The sequence below is a fragment of the Hypanus sabinus genome, chromosome 9 (genome assembly GCF_030144855.1).
Source record: "Hypanus sabinus isolate sHypSab1 chromosome 9, sHypSab1.hap1, whole genome shotgun sequence".
NCBI classification, from domain to species: domain Eukaryota; kingdom Metazoa; phylum Chordata; class Chondrichthyes; order Myliobatiformes; family Dasyatidae; genus Hypanus; species Hypanus sabinus.
In genome coordinates, this window is record NC_082714.1 from 129,374,235 (window position 1) to 129,398,203 (window position 23,969).

The 23,969-nt window shown below is 37.6% G+C and overlaps 1 protein-coding gene across 4 annotated transcripts in view; it reads right to left on the reverse strand.

The window, feature by feature from the left end:
* Positions 1-23,969, reverse strand: part of hnf4a (hepatocyte nuclear factor 4, alpha) — a 141,574-nt gene that overhangs the window by 21,547 nt on the left and 96,058 nt on the right. For all 4 annotated transcript variants that reach the window (XM_059980566.1, XM_059980565.1, XM_059980564.1 and 1 more), the window contains exons 2-3: positions 10,258-10,432; positions 3,615-3,709 (exon numbers count right to left, since the gene is read on the reverse strand). In XM_059980566.1, coding sequence (XP_059836549.1) covers positions 3,615-3,709; positions 10,258-10,406 — 244 coding nt within the window. In that variant the 5' untranslated portion in view covers positions 10,407-10,432. The remainder of the gene's footprint in view (positions 1-3,614; positions 3,710-10,257; positions 10,433-23,969) is intronic.

Below are 23,969 nucleotides of genomic sequence, written 5' to 3' on the forward strand. Positions count from 1 at the left end.
TTCACTCAGTGGGTTATGAACCGATGCATTTTCTGCACAGTAGCTACTGGAAGCTGCATCATTAAATATATTCAAGGAGAGAGATAAGTTTCTTAACCTTATACTGAAATGAAGATTAACAATAAGCATATTTAATGTTGGAACAATCTCAAAGAACCCTTTTTTGTTTCTCTGTTTCTGCATTCTGCAATCCAGACCCACTGGTCTGATTGCCTCCTTACAGTTCAGAGGTAATTGGGAATTCACAATAAAAGCTAATATTTCCAGGAACACCTATATCCTGCAAATGAGCAGATTAATTTTTAAAAGCTGCTACAACAGATTTAGCCTGTATGATAGGCTTTATAATATTATCTCTTGGTATGTTGAAGATGAGAAGATAAGAATTGGGAATTAGAAAAGTGGAAAAGTCAAGAAGATTATGGAACTGAAATGTTCCTAAAGAGAAAATGCTTAAGAAGAATGAATGGGTAACATTTCTAATTAGAGTCATGTTGAGATATTAATGAGTCTAGGGAGAGGTGATACTCAGTGACATTGGGTAAACTCAAAAGAGCTCACACCAGTACTGTTGCAAAAAATCACAGAGTGTGAATATATGTAACTACTACAACTTTGTAAAATTTGTAAATTATTTGAAGTGGAAGCAGTGTAGAATATCAGTATTGGTTGTGAATAGTAATTGTTACTTCAAGGTTGTCAATACTTTAAGGATTACATCATGTGACTTCTATCCTGCAATAATATACATGGAATATTCATTGTAAACAGCTGTTGAATCAACTATAGAGGTTATATTTGGGTTTCTGATGTCTGTATTTTAATTTGTCCACCGTATAATGGATCTCATTGAAGGTTAAGAGCAAACTGAGCACATACAATTTATATAAATTGACACTATGGCCCTTAGTAACATACATAAAATGTTTTACATCAGTTTTTGCTGATAGCAAGAGAGCTAAATCATTAAAGTGCATTTTGTGCATTTTTCTGGTAAACTCAGGTATATGAAGTTGGATTCCTAGATTGAATCCCTGCTTCATTTTCCCTGACAAATGAGGCCAACAAGCCCTTGTTTTGGCACCTAGTGGATACTTGTTAATTGGTTAATTGGCATCAGTCAATTTTCTTTTCTCTGTCTCTGTGTTCTTCCATCTTCTTTGTTAACTTTTACTTCTAGACTGGGTAATAACCACACCAAGTTACAGTTCAGCACTCACAAATATAAGCCTTCTGGAGGAAAGCAAACATAGACATCCACAAAGGGGAAATGGAAACTGAATGCTTGAGCTGATGACAATGAGAGGGAAGGATTTTGCTTATAATGAGAGAAAAGGGTATCCTGGAAATTCAGGCTGTGGATTCCTGGAAGCTGGAGTATAGTGACAAAGAGATAGCCCTGGATTTTGAAGAAATATATCCTATGGCTTGGAAATGTGATCTCTCAAGGAGATCATAGTGATGGGATTTGATGCTCAGGAAGGATAGTGATTTGGACTTAGTGAGGTAGCAGAGATGTCTAAGTATGAACGTATGGCTATTTGAAGGAACTATGGTTTGTGGTTGGGCAAAAATGAGGAGTGAATGATTACTTTAAATGATTGATCAGTAAGTCAGTAATTTGTGGAATACTGTTTCAGCCCTTGGGGAAAGGTTGGGGAAAATTAAGTTGGAATTTCATTTAACACATAAAAAAGTTAGGCTTGAGTTTTAAGGCAAGGCAGATAAAGTTGTAGAAATATATTTTTAATGGTTTAATTTGGAAAAAGTGAACTTATTTGTTTTGAGGTGAAGCAAGTTAAACTACATAAATACGTTGTAATTTTTGCTTCAACCATTTGAATGAGTGCAATTACATCACATTTGTGCAGTGCTTTAGCTTAGCTCCTGCCATTTTCTTTCAATACACAGCACTTGTTGCTCTTCACTGTTCTCATCTGGGATATAACTGGCCTTAGTTCATGGTGTATGCTGCAGAAAGAGGTAAACTTGGAGTCGTGAATGAGTGCGCCAAAGGTAAATTCCAGGACAAGGAGGCTAGAAGTCCAAGGAATGGCATAGATAGAGACCAGGATAACAGAATAGGTGAGACTGCCACTTTACAGTAAGTTCTGATTTTTTAATATCTCCAATATCCAAACTTAGATAAGCCTTATCTAAGGGACATTGTTTGGGCTGAGTAGTTCAGACAAAAGAATACACTTGTATTTATCTTGAGAGTAATAAGATGTAAAAGACTGATAAGGTGAAGATTTTTCCTTCATTTTTATCTTTATTTGAGGATATCCAAATGATGTGCTTAGACTGATAGAGAATGTGCAGACATGGAGCTGGGTGCCAACAGAGTATGGAGATGAGTTTTCCACCCTTTAATGCTATATTTCAAAGCAAACCCACCTTCAAACACCTAGACCTGGGACTCAAAATCTTTACAGCTGAATCCTTGACTTCCAGACCAACTGACCACAATCAGTAAGGATTGTTCTCACCATGAGTATTCTCAATGCTGTTGCCCCACAAGGCTGTGTCCTCAGCCTCCTGTTCTACTGCCTTTGCACTCATGAATGAGTGGTCAGATCTTGCTCTAACTCCACCTACAAGTTTGTAGATGGTACCATCACAGTGAACATATTTCAAATAACAATGAGTCGGAGATAAAGAACCTACTGGTAACAAAGCAAAAGACCTGGTCTTTGACTTCAGGAAGGTGCACATAATCTGCTTATATCAACATTAGTTTCTCCTGGGCATCATGGCCCAGAAAGCTCGCCAGCACCTCTGCTTCCTCAAGAGACTAAAAAAAAAATGGCATATCCCCTTTGACCCTCATCAATTTTAATTGATGTATCAAATAAAGCGTCCTATCAAGATGCATCGTAGCTTGGTATGGCAATTGCTTTGCCCGTGTTTGCAAGAAACTGCAGATAAAACATGAAAGTCTACTTCAATGCTCTGCATAACTATTTCCTTAGGTAGGTAGTGTTGTGTAGCACAGAAGGAGATAATTTGGTCCATCTTGCCATGTTGGCACTTTAGTAGAGATCAGATTTCCAATGCCTGTTCTTTTTTTAAAATTTTCAATTACTTTGGTAGGGCAAACAGATTGGTCTCAATCTCTAGCTCTATACTATTGCTACCACTTAATCCAATTTCCATTCATAAACACTGAGTTGGGCCCTTTGTTAAACATCAGCAAACAAAATATTCCTGAAGTAATGAATCATATTTTATTAGAACAATGCATTTAAATTTACTCATGTGCATCAATCTCATGATGCTGCAGATAGAAAGTTAACAGTGATCCATCAGTGTCGATGCTATCTCACCAGACAACTTGCCATTTAATCATCTCTTCTTGCTGTGAAATAGTCTTGTTTGTTGTAAGGACGTTACTTACTGATTGTATTTCTTCTGGATCCTAAATTTCATTGGTTATAAGTACTATGGGTTCTAATCTTTCTTTTAAATCAACTTCTTCATTGAATTAGATTAAGAACATTGCCTGAATACAAAGCTCTTCAGCTATCTTCTTCTGATGCTTGTGGAATTCCTATGAAATGTAAATGTCTCATTATCAACAGGCTCTGCTTTGTTTATGTACTTAGGTTTCTTACCTTCCTTTTTCATCCCTGCACGAAAGCACTTTTTTAATCTGCAGTATCTACATTGGTTTCGTTTGTCCTTGTCTACAATGCATTGTCTATTAAACCTTGAAGGGAACACACACAAAAAAAATTCACATTATTAACAACTATCAGTCACCTATAACATATTCAAAAGAACGTGGACACATTGAGCTTTATACATAGCACCAAATCAGATTGCTTTAAATGTGCAAATCTAACGATGGAATAATTTATCACCAATATTTTTACAGGCAAACCCTCTCTAATCAACAAGAATGAAACAGAGAGGATGCATGGAATTACATCTATTCTTAGGTATTGTCTTAATAAAATTAAATCAAAGCTCTAATATTAAGTGTAGTTTAAATATTCTTGTCATTGGCACAACAGTGGAATCACCAGCACTTCCATCTTGGGCACTAACCGACAAAGTACCTGGGCATTTGTAGGGAGCGATGTATAAGAAAGGCAGTGTCCATTATTAAGGACCTCCAGCACCCAGGTCATGCCCTTTTCTCACTGTTACCATCAGGTAGAAGATACAGAGGCCTGAAGGCACACACTCAGCGATTCAGGAGCAGCTTCTTCCCCTCTGTCATCTGATTCCTGAATGGACATTGAAGCTTTGGACACTACCTCACTTTTTAAAATATACAATATTTCTGTTTTTGCACATAAAAAATCTATACAATATACATAATTGATTTACTTGTTTATTTATTATTATATATATATTTATTTTTTTCTCTCTCTCTGCTAGATTATGTATTTCATTGAAAATTTAGCTGCTAAGTTAATAAATTTCACATCACATGCCGGTTACAATAAACCTGATTCTGATTCTGATTCTGAATAACCTGGTCACTTCAAAGAATTAGTTGCTCTTTACAAGTGAATATTTCAATTTTTTTCAATTTGAATTGCAATTAAAATGGCATCCAGTTAAAATATTTCAGTTTAACATATCCTATGTCATAGAGCTTAATTATAATAAATTGCAGGGTGCATTTTCAGGTTGAGTATAAGAATAAATGTTTTTTTCTGCCATTACATGCTATGATTGTGAGTGTGTTAGATAATTTTTTGAGGGGAAGTTACTTTGAAATATGATTATTCTTTGGAAACTGGACACAGGAAAAGGAAACATGAATGAGTAAATACTGTTAGTATTCCATTCACAAGCAATAATTCCATTCACAAACAATGGGTCATTTATCCTTTTATGTTCAGTCTGTATAACCATGTATTCTACCTATTTCTGTCAGGCATGACATCCCAACTATGTGCCAACTGCTAGTCTGATTATTGAAATTTCATTGTCATGATCTTTTCTCAACATTTTTACAATGAGACCAATGACACTTAACTACACAATTTTTCTGAAAATTAGCAAATACTTTATTGACAGACAATAAAGACTGCAGAGCAGTTGTGGGAAATGGAAAGTGAACACACAAATATACCTTGAAACTATGTATTCTATATGTAAACAGTGTTTAACTAACATAGCATGTTGCTCATCTTTAAATACAGTACTGAATTCTTCTAATAGTTACTTAGCAAAGATTGTAGCTTATTATCTAAAAAGGATGAGCTGTTTAGGCCTCAAAAATTATCTTGCACCCTCAGCAATGAAACACCCCTGAGAATATTGTATCAGGTGAGATGCTACTGTTTTGAAAGTTTAACAATAATAATTCTTTACATTATTGCTTTACTGCAAATCTACAATAGTTCTTCGGGCACACTATTTAGCTTATATGTTCCTCACAAATTTCATATCCTTATTTTTTAAGAAAATAATCAATTCAGAATATTTTATTGCAGATTCTGTATGTAATTTTATATTTGTGGTCTATACCAACATTGCTTCATGAATGGAATTTTATCCTTGTTTTCCTAAGTTGTAACATAATTGTAATGGAGTGAAACTTCATGCTAATCATTAACAGAATTGGAATGAAGGGGGAAAAAAAACCGTAGGCATACTTCTTTAGAAACAGAGGAGAGTCTTTATAAAAATCTCTGGTTGCCTTGGTAGAGATTGTTCAGTTATTCAAATTATACATAGTTATATTTCATAGACATATCATAAAGATGTTATCAATGGAAATTTAACAGAAGTGTCCATCCTTGGCTGGTACCAAGTAGTACAGTGGCTCCACCTAGATCAGAGACATCCTCTTACAGTGGAGCTTTCTTATGTTTATTTCTCATTTGGTAAAGACATTTTATGAGCAGATGGGTTATTAGATTTCTTGCAATGTTCATCTTAACCAAGGCTATTTACATTTCTCTGAATGGAAATTTCTTCAGGTGGGCATTGTTGAGAGTAAATTATTTATCCCTTGATTTAAATGCCTTGACTCCTGATTCACCTTTGCATACTTTGGCTTCAGCAAGTAATATAAGTCAAAATAACTGAACTCTCAGGACATCTGAATGTTATCAAACCATGCCAACATGGTTTTATGAAAAGTATATCATGTTGCACAAATTTGCTTAAATTCTTTGAAGAATTTGACAGGGAGAGGGGATAGAGGGGAACATGTAGATGTGTGTTTAGATTTTCAACGTGCCATATAAGAACCTGGTGCGTACAATAAGAGCACAAGATATCGAAGGAAGTGCATTGGCATGGATTAATAATTTACTGCCTCATAGAAAGCAGAAAGTTGGAATGAATGAGTTGTTTTCAAGCTGGAAGAAGAGTGCCAGGTTTCTGTTTTTGTTTCCTTTATACACTAACAACCTGGAGAAGGGAACAAGATGCAGAGTCTGAGTGTGATGATTGTGACTACGACATTGTGATTCTGCAATGACATACAGATATTCTAAGACCGGCAAAAAGCCTGGGAAATGGAGTCAGTGTGGAGGAGTATGAGTTCATGCACTTCGAGACGAGGAATCAAATGTGGATTATTCCCCTAATGGAGAGAATCTGCAGATGAGTGAAGTTCAGATGGATCTAGGTGTTCTTGTACACGAGGCAGTCCAAAGGAGAGTCACAAGATTAATTTCTAGGATGAGAGCGTTGTCCTATCAAGAGAGGTTAAATGATTTAGGTCTATTCTCCTTGGAATGAGACATTTGGGATAAGACATACATATTTAAACGTAAAGTATCCTAAGTGGGTTTTCTCCAATTGAGTGTTAAAAGTTTTAGGAGAATTTCACTCTGATGTAACTTCCTAACTGGCAGCTCAGCAAGAACATTGTGTTATTTTTCCACACAAAGAATTTTGTCGTTTGTAAAATTATGTTTTGTCTCTTGTATAGGTTGTCTATTGAGATTGCTTCTTTCATTTCCATGCCAGATGTGCTACATCTGGATTGTATTGATGCATGCACTTCACTATGAACATTTGCTTCAATGTAAAGCAATCTGACAATCACAGGAGTCGGACAAAGACAAACTCTCTATTTGATCCACAATAAAGTCCGGAATGACGCTGCAGAAAACATGGCTCAACAGTTTATTTGCAGTTAGAATGAGTGCTAAGGGGTCAGAGTAGGGAAGGTAAAGAAGTGATTTTTGGACAATGCACTGAAAACAATAATACTTTACCATCTACCAGTACCATACATTAATTGTGGGGCAAATATTCCCATCACTTCAAATCAGTCTAACTTCTGCTAGATAGTTATCATTCTCAGTAGAAAGTTCAAAATTCAAAATAAATTTATTATCGAACTATGTATATGTCACTCTGAGGTTCATTTTCATGCAGGCATTCACAGTAGAACAAAGAAATACAATGAAATCAATGAAAAAGTACAGACAACGACTGACAAACAACCAATCTGTAAAAGAAGACAGACTGCAAATCCAAAAAAAAGGTGAATAAATAATACTGAGAACATGAGTTGTAGAATCCTTAAAGTAAGTCCATAGCTTGTGGAATAAGTTTGGTGTTGAGGTGAGTGAAGTTATCCACACTGGTTTAGAGTCGGAAGGCTGAAGGATGGTTGCAGTTGCGAACTGAATATCTAGTGTTACAGGATAGGAAGATAGGCAGAGGGGTTGGCGTGGTTCTGCTGGGAAAAATTGGCATTAAATCAGTAGAAAGATGTGATATAAGATCGGGAGATGTTGAATCCTTGTGGGTTGAGTTAAGAAACTGCAAAGGTAAAGGGACCCTGATGACAGTTATATACAGGCCTCCCAACAGTAGCTGGGATGTGGACCACAAATTATAATAGGAAGTAGAAAAGGCGTGTCAAAGGGCAATGTTATGATAGAGATCGAATATTTTAACATGCAGGTAGATTGGGAAAATCAGGTTGGTAATGGATCTCAAGAGAGTGAGTTTGTTGAATGTCTACAAGATGGCTTTTTAGAACAGTTTGTCTTTGAGTCTACTAGGGGATCAGCTACACTGGATTGGGTGTTATTGTCAGGGTGTTATTGTCCAGTCTGGAATCTGCGTTCCGGGTATCGATCCGGTCCGAGGGCTCCGGACTCCGGGTCCTGCAGTTGTCCCTCCCATCACCCGTGATCTAGTTAGGACCCTCCTGGTTCAAGGAGGCACACCTGTGAATCATTGAGCTGCAGGTGTTTATAAGGGGCCTTGGGACTGGGACCAGGCAGGTGGTTGTTTTGTTCTGTTTCCTGTTCTCCACAGGCTCCGAACTCTTCTCTGCATTCTGTTATCCTGTCCGGGCTCAGATCTACTCCTCATCATGCTTCTCTGCCCCGTACCAGTACTGCCAGGTTGGTCCTCTCCCCGACCTTTCTTCCCATGAGCTGGTCCCACTTCTCCGCTCGTTTGTTTTGTTTGCGTGGTCGCGCTGTCTGCCGGCCTTTCCTGTTTTTCCTGTTATCATGGCTGTTGTGTTGGTCACCCTGGACCTATCCCCGTTCCTACCCCTTGCCTCTGTTGGGCAGATCTGGCCGACCTGCCGCTGCCCAGCAGTGGTTCTGCCCGTTCCTATCCCTTGCCTCCGTCGAGCAGGTCTGGCCGATCTGCCGCTGCCCGACGGGGGTTCTGCCCCGTCCTCCTCTTCTGCCCGAACCCTGGGATTGTGCCCCGCACCCGCCTAGGGGTTCACGTCGTGCCCAGGCCTCCAGTGTTTCCGCCTGGGAGGCGACCCTACCCAGGACATATGCCCAGGGAGGGCTCTCTGCCAGCCTATCTCGTCACTTAGATTTGCCTGCCTGCCTGAACCCTGGGGACCTGTCTGCCTGAACTCGAACTCCGGGAGCCCGCTCCGCTCCGCCTGCCTGACACTCTATCTACCTGAACCCCAGCTCTACCCTTACATGCCATGGCATCCCCATCCTGTCCTCCCCATAGTACTTCAGTGTCTGTGTCCTGCATTTGGGTCCATCCGGCCCCGTTCCTGACAGTTATGTAATGAACTGGAGGTGATTAGAGAGCTATTTAAGGCAGAGCTTGAAAGGTTCTTGATTGAAAATGGCATCAAATTTTACAGGGAGAAGGCCAGGGAGTGGGGCAGAGGAAGGGAAAATAGGATCAACCATGATTGAATGGCAGAGCAGAATGGATGGGCCGAATGGCCTAATTCTGCTCCTATGTCTTATGGCTTTATGGTTGAAGGGTAATAACCTTTATAAATTGATTAAATTGACTATAAGCTGTCTATCACAAATAGTGACCTACATTTTTGTCCTTCTCGCACACAGTGATTAGAAACTATATATAATACTGCACATGATTATCTTATTATACTTTAATGAGACTGAAGGAAAACTACACTATTATAAATCCTGAAATTGAGATGAGATATTAACTCAAGCCACAACCTATTCTCTCAAATGCTTGTGAAAGATTTCATGTCAGTGTTTTAAAATGGAGCAGGAGGGCTTTCCCTCATGAACTCATCATCATTTATCTTTCATTAATATAATGTTCCTCATTATGGTAATGATGTTTTCCTGGTGATTGTTGTGCACAGATTAGCTGCCACATTTCCTACATTTCAAAAGTAACAACTTTTCAAAATATATGTAAATCACCTTGGAAAGCCTGAGATTGGAAAAACAATACAGAAATTCTAGTATTTTTTTTCAAACATTACAGCAACAGCCCAAATGTTTCGATACTAACTTCAAAATTGGTGTCACATTATATTTACATGCAGTATACTCTTCAGGGGGCTGGCTGGAGGTGCTGTGACATCAGCGCTGGACTCCAGAGTGAAGGTTCCTGAGTTTGAATCCAGTTGGGCCACTCCCAGACACGCTTTCCATCCATGTCAGGTGGAGTGTTGAGCTCGCAACTCAGCCTCATTAAAAAAAAACACTGCGCTGTGAGAAGGACATGGGGGACCACTCACAGAATCTTTCCTCCAAGACAACCACTTGAAAAAAAAAGTGGTCACCGAGGCTCTGGCAGAGTATGGCACACACACACACATACACACACACAAAAGCTCTTCAGGATACATAAGTAACATCAGGGAATGGAAATATGTAATTGGCAATAGTTAGGAATCCTTCCTTTTCATAATGGTGAAGTATTTTCTGTTGCTCAGTAATGAACTTTGCCATGTGCTTGGAGTAAAGCCAAAATGGGAAATTGCCTAACTGCACATGTAGTTGCATAGCTTTTGTGGAGTTTAAGGAGAATGAATTTTGCAACCTATTGAACAGGTTAGACACACTTTACCTGCAAGAATACATGTGGTTCTTTCGCACACTTCGTCTGAAGAACCCCTTGCAGCCATCACAGCTGGAAGCCCCATAATGTTTTCCTGTTGCTCGATCACCACAGATTGCACAAAGAGCACCAACGCCAAGGCTGTTAGACACATTCATGTTGGCGGTTTCACTTGGAGATGTCTCTAAGAACAATAGAAACAGATGCTGTTAAAGGTGAGTCCGGTTGTACTGAAATATGAAACATGAAGGTAACCTTGACTTGGGCATTTTGATGGCCATCATCTATGCCACTATGTTCTGGCCAATATGTGTAAATCAAGTAAGGTTAAGACATGTCCAGCAAGTGGCAGAGTGATAAGGAATACTGATGAATATAGAGATATAGGGGTTCATGTTTAAAGTTCGTTGAAGGCAGCAGCAGAATGAGATAGAGTGGAGAAGAAGACATGGGCATGCTTACCTTCAGATTTCGAGGATGCAATATAAACTTTGGATCGTTACATTGCAAATTTGATTGAACTTGGAGTATTGCAGTTATGATCACAAAACTATTAGAGAATGTGATTGCACTGGAAAGAGTGCAAAGGAAGTTCACCACAATGTTGCTTGTTTTGATGGATTTAGTTATGAGGAGAGATTGGATAAGCTGGGCTTGTTGCTCTGAAATGAAACTTCAGGAAGATGAAATAAAGGATGGATGTAAAAATTCAAAAGATAAGGTAGATGGTCAGAATTTTTTTTCCCATGGCAGGTCTATCAAAAACACAAAGGCATATGCTTCTAGAGACACGGAGGATTTTCAAAAGGGATTTGAAGGGGAAGTTTTTGTTAACACAGTAAGTTTTTGATACCTATAACTTGGAACCATAGGACATAGTAGAATTGGATACAGACAGTACATTTCAGAGACTGTTAAACAGACATGAACAGGCTTAGAGCTCATGGATCCAGTGTGTTCAAATAAGATTATTACAGATGGGCAAAAATCTTAGCTTAGTCATGATGGGTTGGAAGGCCTATTGCAATACTATACATCTCTATGACAATAAACGTATTAAGGGTACTAAATGCAACACAGCAGTTTTCAGGTGATCTAAGATCAAATGCCTGTCCTATGATTGATAAATTTCATTGATTTTGCAGGCCTGAACCAATTTTGTAGCTTGGCCATGTGAAATTTAATCCCTGCCTCCTTACGTGAAACCCAGAGTTCCAAAGTAATGACCAATTTATTTTATAAAACAATTTTGAAACACAAAGCTACTTGCAAGTAGATGTACAGTATATTTTTCTGCTCTAAAAATGGATTAAGCTACAATAAATGTAGGGTCACATCTCACCAGAGCGGGCCACTTATGAATGGACACTATACTTTTCTCAAAAAGAGTTAATTAGAACAAAGCTAACAAGTTGAACATAAATGAACTGAAATCCAGGACAGATTCAACAGGTAAACCATTAGTGGCAGATGATGGAACAGTGCTGATCGAATCTAGGGAGGAAGTTGAGGAGATGATGGCTCTTGTGAAGGAATCAGTGTATCAAAAGGACAATTTAAGCATTCAAGTTCATGTAGGGAAATAAAATCAACAGTAGCATTTTTATACCTTTTGCTTCCAGCCTGTGTAAAATAATGTAATCAGTTATTAGGAATAAGTTTGAGGATCATCTAGAAAATAATTCAAAAATCACCAGAATCTCAACTATAAGGAATTAATGGCATTAATTGTCAACCATGGAAAACCCCCAAAAAGGATTCCATTAACCATTTTACAAAATCCTTCTTTGGAGCCATTGAAACCTGAAAAAAAGGGGTATAAGCCGTCTAAAATCTGAGAAATAACTAATTCTGTTGGAATGTAAGGAAGCATTGAGCAAAGCATCAGGGAATCTGCCAACACATATTTCTATTGTATACTAATGTCTGAAATCTAGAAACTTAGTATAAACAGAATGAATTTGCTGAAATCACAAACCAATGGTGATAAATTTGAAGAAAGCAGACAAGGGATCACCATGTGAAGATAAAATGCAGTGCAGTAATGTGCAGACTAGCTCAGTTTGTATAGAATAACAAATCATTGTGGGGCACAATGGATGATGCTGAAGTTGTTAAGTCCAATGGAAAATGAAATCTGGGAGCTTCAGTCAACTCCAAGTGTGACATGCCAAACCAAGCCAAAGTGGTAATCAGCAAAACTGATGGAAGGAATATCTATGAACATGGGCCACATTCCGTAAGTGAACAGTGCAAATGCCAGTGAAAATAATGGTTATTGTGTACAGTACTGTGCACTGGTCAAAGCATCATTTGAGTATCATGTTCAGTCTGCACTGTCAAGCCACAAAGTGGACATTCAAACGCCATAAATAGCATGCTGAAGAGCTTAGCACCGTTCCTTATCTAGTGTGGGAAGTCTGGGGAAATTTAGCTTTTTTACACTACAAATCTAACATCTGAGAGATATTATGATGGAGGTACAATGTAAGAACTATTATGGAAAATGGAAATCCGCACTATTACATTAAATTACATTGTAAAAGTTGAACGAGGAGACAGACTTGCCTGGCAAAATATAACACAGGAGAGCCTTGTATATTCTATATACAAAGACGTTATGAGTAGATATCTAATGGAAGTGCAAAAGATTTATATGCATCTAATGCACTAGTACAGGGTCCATAACCACTTCTATATGTGAAAGAATATGTTCTATACTGCCTTCCACAATAATATTAAATTGATGATATATTGACCAGACAACACCCCTCCATTTTAACACAGATATGCACATTGTGAGATATCTAAGGCACAATCAGTCTGAAGGGATGATTGTTAACCATAAATAGAATATAGATACTTAAAGATTATAGTAAAGTTACTTCCTGTTCAATCCTCTACAGGTAAGTAACACTTATTAGTTATGAAAGATACTTGGCATTTTGAAAAATAATGAAACTAAAATAGCCATATAAACAAAAAAAAAACTAACTGGGAAAAAAAAACAAGAGAAAGAAAGGAAGAATGGTTTAATGAATAACATCTGAAGATGGTCATAGAAACCGCCATGTGTTATCAGACTGGTTCAGTTGATTACAGTTCAGGCTATATATGACGTTTGTGCTGCCAGCTCACTTCATTGACTTCTCTATTCCTTCAGCAATGTTCCATACAATATTGTGAGTAATTGCACAGCATTGTTTAATTATTGGGAGCAGATGGCTTTGAGGGTCAATGCCATGATCAGTGGCATGCAGAAGAGAGTGATGCTAAACAGATGCAGCATGAACTATCTGTGAGATACATGCACTAGTAAATTCTCACCTAATAGAAGAGCCTTCACTGGATCAACTATTACTGTACATCTGGCTAAAGGTAGGATGGAATTAAACTAGAGATGGCAGTATCTTCTATACTGAGTGTCAAGGATTGGCAATGGAAGGATAGCAAGAAGGCAGAGAGCACATGAAGATATGCTCTCCCTGTATTTTCTCTTATAGACATGGTTTGATACTCATACCATCAGTACAATGTGGTAAATTAAGAGATAACTTAAAGATGATATTCTCAATGTGGTGAGGTAGTAGACATGAATACCTTGCAACTACATCAAGGAGAATGACAGCCAAGATACCAATCAACTATGCATCATATATACCTTCTGCTGCTGTGGCAGATGAGAATTTTAGCCAAAGAAACTAATGGGTATACAAACTGTCAAGCTTGGTACAATTCAAATTTATCAGAAATCCCAAATTCACCGTAAGACTATGGACAGTTCCATCAACAATGGGGCAAAGGAGCTTAGACAGAACTTGTAGCCCATCCTTCAAAGATGGGTTGGTTCTAAACTCCAGTAACATGATGTAGTGATCATTGATAATTGTTTCAGATTCCCTTGTACCCTAAGCAATAGCCATCCAACAGGTGGAAACTCAGGTTTGCTGTAGAGATTCAGACAAGCCAGCTTCCTGTCCTGAAAGCAGACTTTGCCACCAAGATTGATTGTGGATGACAGAAGGCAAGATGTTTTGCAGGGTATTACAGCACTCCATTGCCCTTTAGACATGTAGAGCCTGCAGCATTTTACTTCAAAATTTGAGCCATCTTCCCTAAAACTGATTAATTAAAATGTTGAGCCTCCACAGAAGGGGACTGAACTCAAAGCCGATGTACTCTTTCAAGAAGACATTAGAAACTTTCTTCTGAGCCACAAGTTAAAAAAGCAATTATAACCCATAAAAAGATGCTCAGTATTCAAGTTCCTCACTCATTCCCTATAGTTAGCCCAGGTAGTGTAAATACAGCACCTAACATAAGATTCTCATTGATTTATACAGATTAAACAGATTAGTATATTAACATATTCAGTAGTATAGATTTGTTGAAATCACATCAAGCTTGATTAACCTGATTTGAATTGAATGGAGGTTTGATTAAGGAAGCATGGTTAATGTTGAGCATTTAGGTGCTAAGAGAAACATTTGATGTGGTATTATGTGATAGATACTTTAATGCAACTGTAGTCTGTAGGATTAAAGGTGCAATGGTAACTTGGATACTAAATTGACTGGAAAAAAGCTTAGAGAATGTGAAAGAAGCTTCAAGGTTCCTTCTGCAACTGAAGAGAAGTGTACAGTTTTGTGGTACATTCAGGGTTGATGTTAAAACTGTGGTTAGAATGACCTGCATTTAAGTACTCTGGGTATAATTTCAAATTTTCCGATGAAGATTCTATAGTACAGTAAACAGTGAGGAAATGGTTACAGACCAGGAGGCCAGACTGGTGAAATGGGAGGACATTCACCAATTGAAAATCAGCGTTTTAGTACAATTTGATAGGAAGACTGAGGAGGGCAACATAAATTATGCAATTCATTTTCTAAGAAGGAAGTAGGACGAAACTGATCTGGGGATGTTTATATGCAAACCTTCAATCTTGCAAGACAAGCTGTAAAGGTTATTAAAAAGTATTTGGAACTTTGACTTCATAGCCAATGACAAACTCTACAAAAGCAAAATCTTGCTGTATGCGTATAAGACATTTGCATGGGGAAGAATTGTTAGCATAGCTCTGGGGTTGGATAGGCTGTGCAACATGAAGAGACAAACAAAATCCATGAGTTGTTCAATATAGACTAGGGAGGGACAAAAATAGAAAAATGACATGCTTTTGCCAGATACATTTCACAGCCTCGAAACATTTCAAAGTGGCTTACAGCTAATTTTGTATTTATTCAAGAGAGGTTGACACTAATAAATGGAAAAATGGGGAGCACAGAAGCCAGTTTTCACACAGCAAACAGGAATATACTAATGACCAAATAATTTGATTTTATTATGATTATTGAGAGATTAATATCTAGCATAATGGGGTCTTATATATTTTTTTAGAGAACAGAGGGGCACTTGTTTTAACCTCTGGGAGCTCAAGTTTCAGGACATGACCTCACACTTTCCAAATCAAAGACAGGAGCTCTTTGAATACGGTTGTGGCTGATATGGGGAGATATAACAGAGATGCTGAAAATGATGTAGGCTTATGATAGAATATGTAAGGAGCAAAGAAAAGAGGAATAAAAAATAAAATTTAACGCTGCTTGGACTTAAAAGATAGACATTGCAGATTTCTGTACCATGCTCATCTGTGATTGCGTGATTAGACTGGGTAACCTGAAGCTTGATTTAGCAAAGAAGGAACCATATTAATATAAGAAATACAGACAGGACTGGGTCATATGGCTCCTTGTGTATTTCAGTGAGATTATAGCTGATCTTAAGACAGGAAGACGGAACGAAATTTCGAAGCAAAGGGCTTGAAGGAACGGGTTCCAATGTGGAAACCTCTGGCAAACACTCACTCAACTAGAGAAGGAGCATTGATATGGTGTTCAGAACTGGAAACCATGCATTAGGAACATTGGCAGAATACTCACACTACTTCATGAACGCCTGCCTGCCTTCGTTATCAGTTCCCATCTGCCCCATCTGCGGACAAGACTGCAGTTTCACGTTGACCTCATTGATCACACCTCAGATTCCACAAAACCAGAGTGGAACTAATGGCATTCTTGATCCTGAGATAGTGCAGAGGAAGCATCTCCAAGGATTATATCAATTTTAAGGAAAAGAAGGAAGAGTCAGAGAAATATACAAAAGAGCAGCATCAGTGAAATACAGACTTCTGAGGGGATCACTTGTAAGGGAGAGGAGATGAACAAAATTAAATGGATCAAAACCATGAAAGGATTTAAATATGAAATTTTCCAATGGAGGCATTGGAACACCGAGTGAACGTTCAGTATGTCAGCACAGATAAGAGGTACACAAAAGAAAATTAGTGTGTGATAGATAGGATATGGGGCAGCATAATTAATATTAAGCTTTATAGTCATAGAATAGTAGGAAGCTGACTAGAAGAACATTAAAATACTGTAGTTAGGTTCAATGGAGATGGGAAACCAAGGATTCTAATTGAAAATGCTGGTTTGGAAGGAGAAATTTTTAGTGGTGCTTTAGAACTATGAACTTACTAGATTAGTTTTACATAGAATTCTCAGAAATAGCAGAGGAGAATTTCATTATCCTATTAATCTGGGCTGGATTGGAGAAAATGGAATCAGCATTGCTTTTCAGATAGATTGATAGACAGAAACCTTATTGATCCCAAAGGAAATTACAGTCACAGTAGCACTACAAGTGCACAGATATACAAGAATTAGAAGAGAAGTAAGAAAGAATAAAAAAAGTTATCTTAAAAAGATGTACAAGATTTGCAAGTCAAAGATGACAAGAGTTGCAAGATTTCCAAGTTCACAGAGATAAGATGGTAGTGCAAGAATATTAGTGCGTAATATTATACAGTAATGGCGCACATTCACGCCAGATAAGAAGTGATAAGTATTGCGCAGTATTACACGTGGTGTCTGTGATAGCAAGGTGTGGCAAACAGAACTAAACAGAGCTTAAACAGTGCTCTGGTAAACAGAGGTTAATAACAATCTAACAGGAAGTGGTCATCACTTTCCCAGCCAAAGGTTGACTCGTTATAGACCCTAATGACCGAGGGTAGGAATGATCTCACAGAGTGTGCTTTGGAGCAGTGCATTTGTCTTAGTCTAATATTGAACATGCTCCTCTGTTCAGTCAAGGTGGCATGCAGAGCATGAAAAATATTGTCCAGAACTGCCACAGGATTTTTCAGAGGATCTTTTGTTCTACTACAGACTCCAGTATGTCCCATTTGACCCCTATAACAGAGCTAGCTAGCGCATAACACCCAGAAGAATATTGAGAAAATGTTTACCAGTCAGCCAGTTCTTCTGAGTTGTTCCTAATAGTTTTGTCTACTCACTCACAGGTCAATGGGATCAGTAGGGTATTCAAAAATCCTCATCCATAAATTCAGAGTGGCTCTCATCGGTTTTCCTCAAGGAAATTATTTGTTTGCACTTCTCCAAGAATTCATGACCTAGCCTCAGTGGAAAAAGCCAGCATTCACATAGCAAATCCTGAAAGGTGAGTTTGTTCTTAAAAGAAACATAAGATCTTGTTTGAAATGAAACTATAGTAATAGTTTTACTTTTAGATGCCCCACCAGCCCTCCACCCAGCTGAAAAAAAATCAATAAGCTTTCTGCTCAGTTCTCTTGACTTGGCCTCATTACATTGACTCTATGATTTGAATGCCTCTTTTTTAATGATCAGAACTAGCATCAAAATGGATTCTAATATTGACAATGCTATTTGATTATCACTTTTATGGATTTCTAATTGAAAATGTTATTTGATTATCACTTTTATGGATTTCTAATTGAAAATGCTGTTAGGTTTGTTGATTTTGTTTTACATTTGTCAGAAATTGTTTGTTTTAAGTGAATAATACATTTAAGATATCCTTTTCAAGATATCCTTCTGCTTTAGCTAACACAATGCCGTATATAGAATATATTTCTGTGTGCAACTTTTCAAAATACATTCAGTGACAACTTTATTAGGTGCACCTGTACACCTGCTCAACAAGGCAATTATCCAAACAGCAGTTATGACAGCAACTCAATGCATAAAAGCATGCGAACACGGTGTAGAGATTCAGTTGATGTTCAGACCAAGCATTGGAATGGGGAAGGAATTATATCTAACCTGACTTTGACAGTGGAATAATTGTTGGTGCCAGATGGGATGGTTTGAGTATCTCAGAAGCTGCATATCTCCTGATATTTTCATGCATAGCAGTCTCTAACGTTTACAGATAATGGTGTGAAAAGCAAGAAAACATCCAGTATGTGGTAGTTCTGGGCATGAAATTGTTAATGAGAGAGGTCAGAGCAGAATGGACAGACTTGTTCAAGCTGATGGGAAGGTGACAGTAACTCAAATAACCACGTGTTACATCCATGGTGTGTGGAAGAACATCTCTGAATGCACAACACATTGAGCCTTGAAGTGGATGGGCTACAGCAGCAGAAAACAACAAACATACATTCAGTGACCACTTCATTAGGTACAGGAAATACCTAATAAAGTGGACAGAGTATATAATATCCAGATTAAAATACCCAATGGAGCTCTACATGGTGATTGGAAAGAATAATAGCCAGAATCAAAGTTCCATGAAAAATTACAACTAAGAAAGATTGTTGCCCCTGTAGGAAGCAGCTACCATTATCAGGAAGAAACTTTTGCAATTGTTTTCAATGGAACAGCTCTTATAGCTGGAAACTACTTTCTGCATTGTTTGCATATACAGCATATCTGCTATCATTATACTTCTTTCACTGGTGCATTGTAGTATTTGAATAGATTTTCAAGATGTGAATCTGGAAACTCCAAGAAGTAAGTCGGAATACCAGTAAAGATGAGGAAAGGGTTCATACTTGATAGCTCACAAAAACTGGGCATGGGATCATAATGCAGTTTGGGTAGCAACCTTTATGGCTAATATCATCAGCAGATACTTCCAGTTAAAGGCAGCTTTAAAGTTAGATATTGCCTTTTAATGTAGAAGGCCATTTGCTTCTTCTGACATGCCAACTCAGAAAATCCTCCTGCAAACTGGGCAAATAAATAGAAGTAGAAAGAACAGACACAAAAACTTTGTTAGAACTTAGTCCTTGTTACGTACCGTCAGAAACACATGCAAAAGATACAATCAAGAAGACTCAGGACCCAGCTTCTGATCTGCCATCTGTGAGGACCATAGAAGGCTTTCTAACCTAAAAGTCTCCAGTTTCTGACAAACTTATGTCTATAATTTTGGGGGAATAAACAGTTTGATCAACAGTGCAAAATTAAGTTTTGAATTGTACATCTTTAAAATTACTAGATGTTTGGAATGTCTATATACAACTGATGCTGCCGAGAAAATTAAGACACATAGTAGGTACTCAGGCAGAAAAATAAGTCTTCAGTTAATAATAGCAAAGGCCCAAAAACACATAGATCCTATTTTGTTCCTTTTAAGAAGCAAAGCCTTGAAGTAAAAGCATTAATGAAGATGTTAAATGATGTGTAAAGTAAAGTAGGTAAATCTGCTGTGTTCTGCTAAAATTATGCTTTTTATATTTAGCCAGTCTTTGGTTCTGTTTGTGGGTACAACTGGGAAGGCTAGAATTTTTTGCTTCACCCTTAAATCCCCGCTCACTAAACTATTTCAGAGTCATCAGTCTAAGTGATGATGGCAGAATTCCTTCCCTGAGTGAGATTAATGAATCAGATGAATATTTTAAAAATATCCAGTAGTTAATGTCACAGCTTTTTGATTAAATTAAGTGAATTTAAATACTTCACTTGACATGTCATGTTTTAAACATATCTTCGGATCATTAGAGGTCTGATTACTAACAACATAATGTGAAATAAAGTTAACCATTACACTACTACATCTTAATCTGAGTTAAAAAGCACAACAAAATGAACTGGGAATTCTATTGGATGATATGACTGCTGTATTTAAATGAAGTGCAAATGAAATAGAAGATACTCATTTATATGTAATCTTAACAAAACAATAAACACTTTTCCTATTTGTCCACCAGTTTTTTAGTATGTTTTCTTATATTTATCAGTGAGTTGGTGACATTTACCACAAAATTTGCAAGAGCTTAAATTTAAATGTGTATATGAGGTTCTAATAACTGTTGTGCTGTTTTTAAAAATTAGTCTGGATTTAACTAATCTCCATAGATTTCATAACACACTTTGAAGTCTTGGGCACTTCCTGTTGCAGTATTTAATTTTTGTTAGTTTATTAGGAAAGAATACAGCTGTGCTGTTTGTATTTCATAGTGATCCAACAGACTCAAATAATGTACAGGGCAATGACACGAAGCCCCATTTCAATGCAAATAATTGAACACAAGTATAAATACTGAACATTACGCAAAGAACTATACATTACTTATTAAAAGAAAACAGAAATTCTACCAACCAAGTAGCTAACTACGAATTTACAATGTTGTCAGATTTCAATTATATTTAATGATTTCCAGCAATTTAGAAAGAGGGCATTCATTACTAGACATGAAACATGTAACAAGATCAAATTTTTACAAATGCTCTTTAATATTGCTAAAACAATTGGAAGCTTTTCCAAGGTGAAAAGCTGGAATGTCCAATTAACATTGAATTAAACGAGTATAATTCCACAAAACAGTTTTGGGAAGTTATAATCATAGCAGCTACAGTCAATAAAGTAACTTGCACTGGACACTTATAACTTGTTTTTAACTGACATTTGGCTGTTGCGTTTTACTATTTATTGTTATGTTTATTATTTAGTGTTGCATTTGTTATGTTATGATTGCACTGCTCCTGGGAAACACTCTCATTCTGCCCTGCAGAGCTGATGTACGGTTAGAATAACAATAAAGTTTTTGAATCTTGAATCTTGAATCAAACTTCCATTTTTATTTCAGATTACCTAGTTTCTCATGATAAGTTGCTCACCTTCAATGTGGTCAATTTTGCAGTTTAGAAAATAATTCCTCGAAGATTTAACATGAGGAAATCTGCAGATGCTGGAAATTCAAACAACACACACAAAATGCTGGTGGAACACAGCAGGCCAGGCAGCATCTACAGGGAGAAGCTCTGTCGACGTTTCGGACCAAGACCCTTCGTCCAGACTAACCAAAAGGAAAGATAGTAAGAGATTTGAAAGTAGTGGGGGAGGGGGAAATGAACCAGCATTTTTGTGTGTGTTCCTCGAAGATTTGTTTTGAATAATGCAACTTCAAATCAGGTAATTAAAGCTTGAAATTCCTTCAAAGTCATTATCAAACATGCTGAATTTCTGATAAATCAAATTTTGGAGCTCATCTTTATTGAACACAGATCTCACATTTTGGATGAATAAACAAAATTCTGAAAGTATTTGCTAATTGTTTCAGATGGAGATGTTTTTAACTTTGTGCTTAATTTAGTTTCTCTGATTACATTCTGAAATATTTCAATCTCCATATAAAATGATTTTTATATATAATATTTTATACAGATAATTAAATCATACAATTTTCAAGTAAGTACATAATATCAAAATTTCACCTTATACTGTATGGAAGAAAAGGATCTCCATTTACATATAATTTTTTTGTAACTGCCTATAAAGCCTGTGTAATAATTCCGAGGAGCTGTTGTAATGTAGCAAACATGGAAACAATTTTGTGCCTACCGGATTCTGACAGATAGCATTGATGAATGAGCTGGAAACCTATGCAATACTGAAAGCCCTAGATAGGGTGACGTGGAGAGGATGTTTCCTTTAGTGGGGAAGTCTAGGACCAGAGGGATCAACCTCAGAGTACAAGGACTTCCCTTTGGAACAGAGATGAGAATGAATTTCTTTGCCAGAGTGTGGTGAATCTGCAGAATTAATTGCTACAGACCACTATGGTAGTCAAGTCTTTGGGTTCACTTAAGTCAGAGGTTGATAGGTTCTTGATTAGTAAGGGGGTCAAAGAGAAGGCAAGAGAATGGGATAATAAATCAGCCATGATCAAATGGTAGTGCAGACTCGATGGGCCAAATGGCCTGATTCTGCTCCTATATCTTCTGGTCTTATGGTCTTATTGAATGTTTTCCATCTGGCTCATTACCTGCTCTTACGCCCCATTTTAGTCCTACGGGCTGTCAGAAAGGTTCTGAAGTTCACAGAATATTGCACAACTGTCAAGGAATGTTTCTTTCAGCATTTAGCTGCTGAAATGTTCATAACATTGGTATGTCAGTTGAGCACTTATGGCATTATTAAAGATGTTGCTATGACAATCCTTGGCCCCACAAGGAAGGCTGGAGACAAAGACATCGGCAAAGGATCTGCTCATAGAAAGTCTTGTGGGTGAATGCTAGCCACACTCACATATTTAGATCACGTTCTCCATTAATGTCAAGGTCCTGATGACTGTCAGTTACCTTGCCAGACGATCCTTCCAAGTGGCTGCATGTAGAATGAACTTGCCAACTCAAAGCATCAGCTAATGTCAGAGAAACAGTAGCAAGGTGATCAAGACCCTGAAGTACACAAGGCAGGGACTGGAGAGTGGCAGGAGCAAGATGACTAGGAAGACAAATGTCACTGAGGTTTGTTCTTGCTCAATGTCTGCAGCTTTAACCCCAGCTGAGCAGAGGAGGGAAGCTTTGTTGGTATGGATGATAAGGATATTCACTAATACAAAGAAGCAAGATTATATTCCTCAAGGATAACCAAGTGATTCATTCCATTGCCAATTGTTACTAGCAAGATTGTAATAAGCAGAAAGAAGAGACCGGTTGATGCACATTGATCACACGTATCCTTCAATACATTAACAGTCATCACAGCACATCAACAAATGAGTCCATGACCCTGTTGCTGAAATGCTTGCCATAACTTCTTTATTTATTCTGATGAGTGTCATCTTCTTTAATGAACTCTGTTCATCAAGTAAAATACACCCACTGATTGTGTAACGGTCTACATGAGTGATTTGGACTATTGTTTAGTACTATTGGTGACTTTTTTTATTGTGTATCCTGCACTATGTGGAATAATGCACAATATTTTGAACAACTTGCTTACTTACTGCCTGGTGTGCGTGCCAGCATGATTTTCTGCAAACTTCCATAAAATAGATAGAGGAAGGCACAAAGGTGTTGCTGAGTGACACCTCTCTACCCCTATGTTAGGGAGAGAGAGCCTGTGGTATGATGAATTTGTCAAGTGAATGACTAAGTGTTTGTTGTATTGCCGATCATGGTCTTTCTTGGGGGGCTTTGCTATTGCATATTTGGTGAGTAGATCTTTTTGCTGAAATAAGTAGGGGAGGAGTACTGTTGTTGTGTTGCTGTTGCTTGTGCATGGGAGGGGGAATGGGAGCTTTGGGGTTCTAATGTTTTTTACTGTCACTCATTTTTTGGGGGACTGTTCTGTTTTCGTGGATGTCTGTGAAGAACACTAATTTCCGGATGTATATTGCATCTATTCTCCGATATTAATTGGAACTATTGAAACTGAATAGCCAATGAATCAAACCAGTGAAGTCAACCCTCATTTAGTGATCTCTATTGATTGAGATAAGGATCATTTTAATTTATGGGATTAACAAATCAATTCAATGCATCACAATGAAATAGAACTGTTGAATACTCAGCAGATGAAACCCCACATATCAGGATGTTCACAAAAATGAATGTGATCAATGTAGGGACGCAAGCAAGCAATCATTTCTTGACTGATCCTTC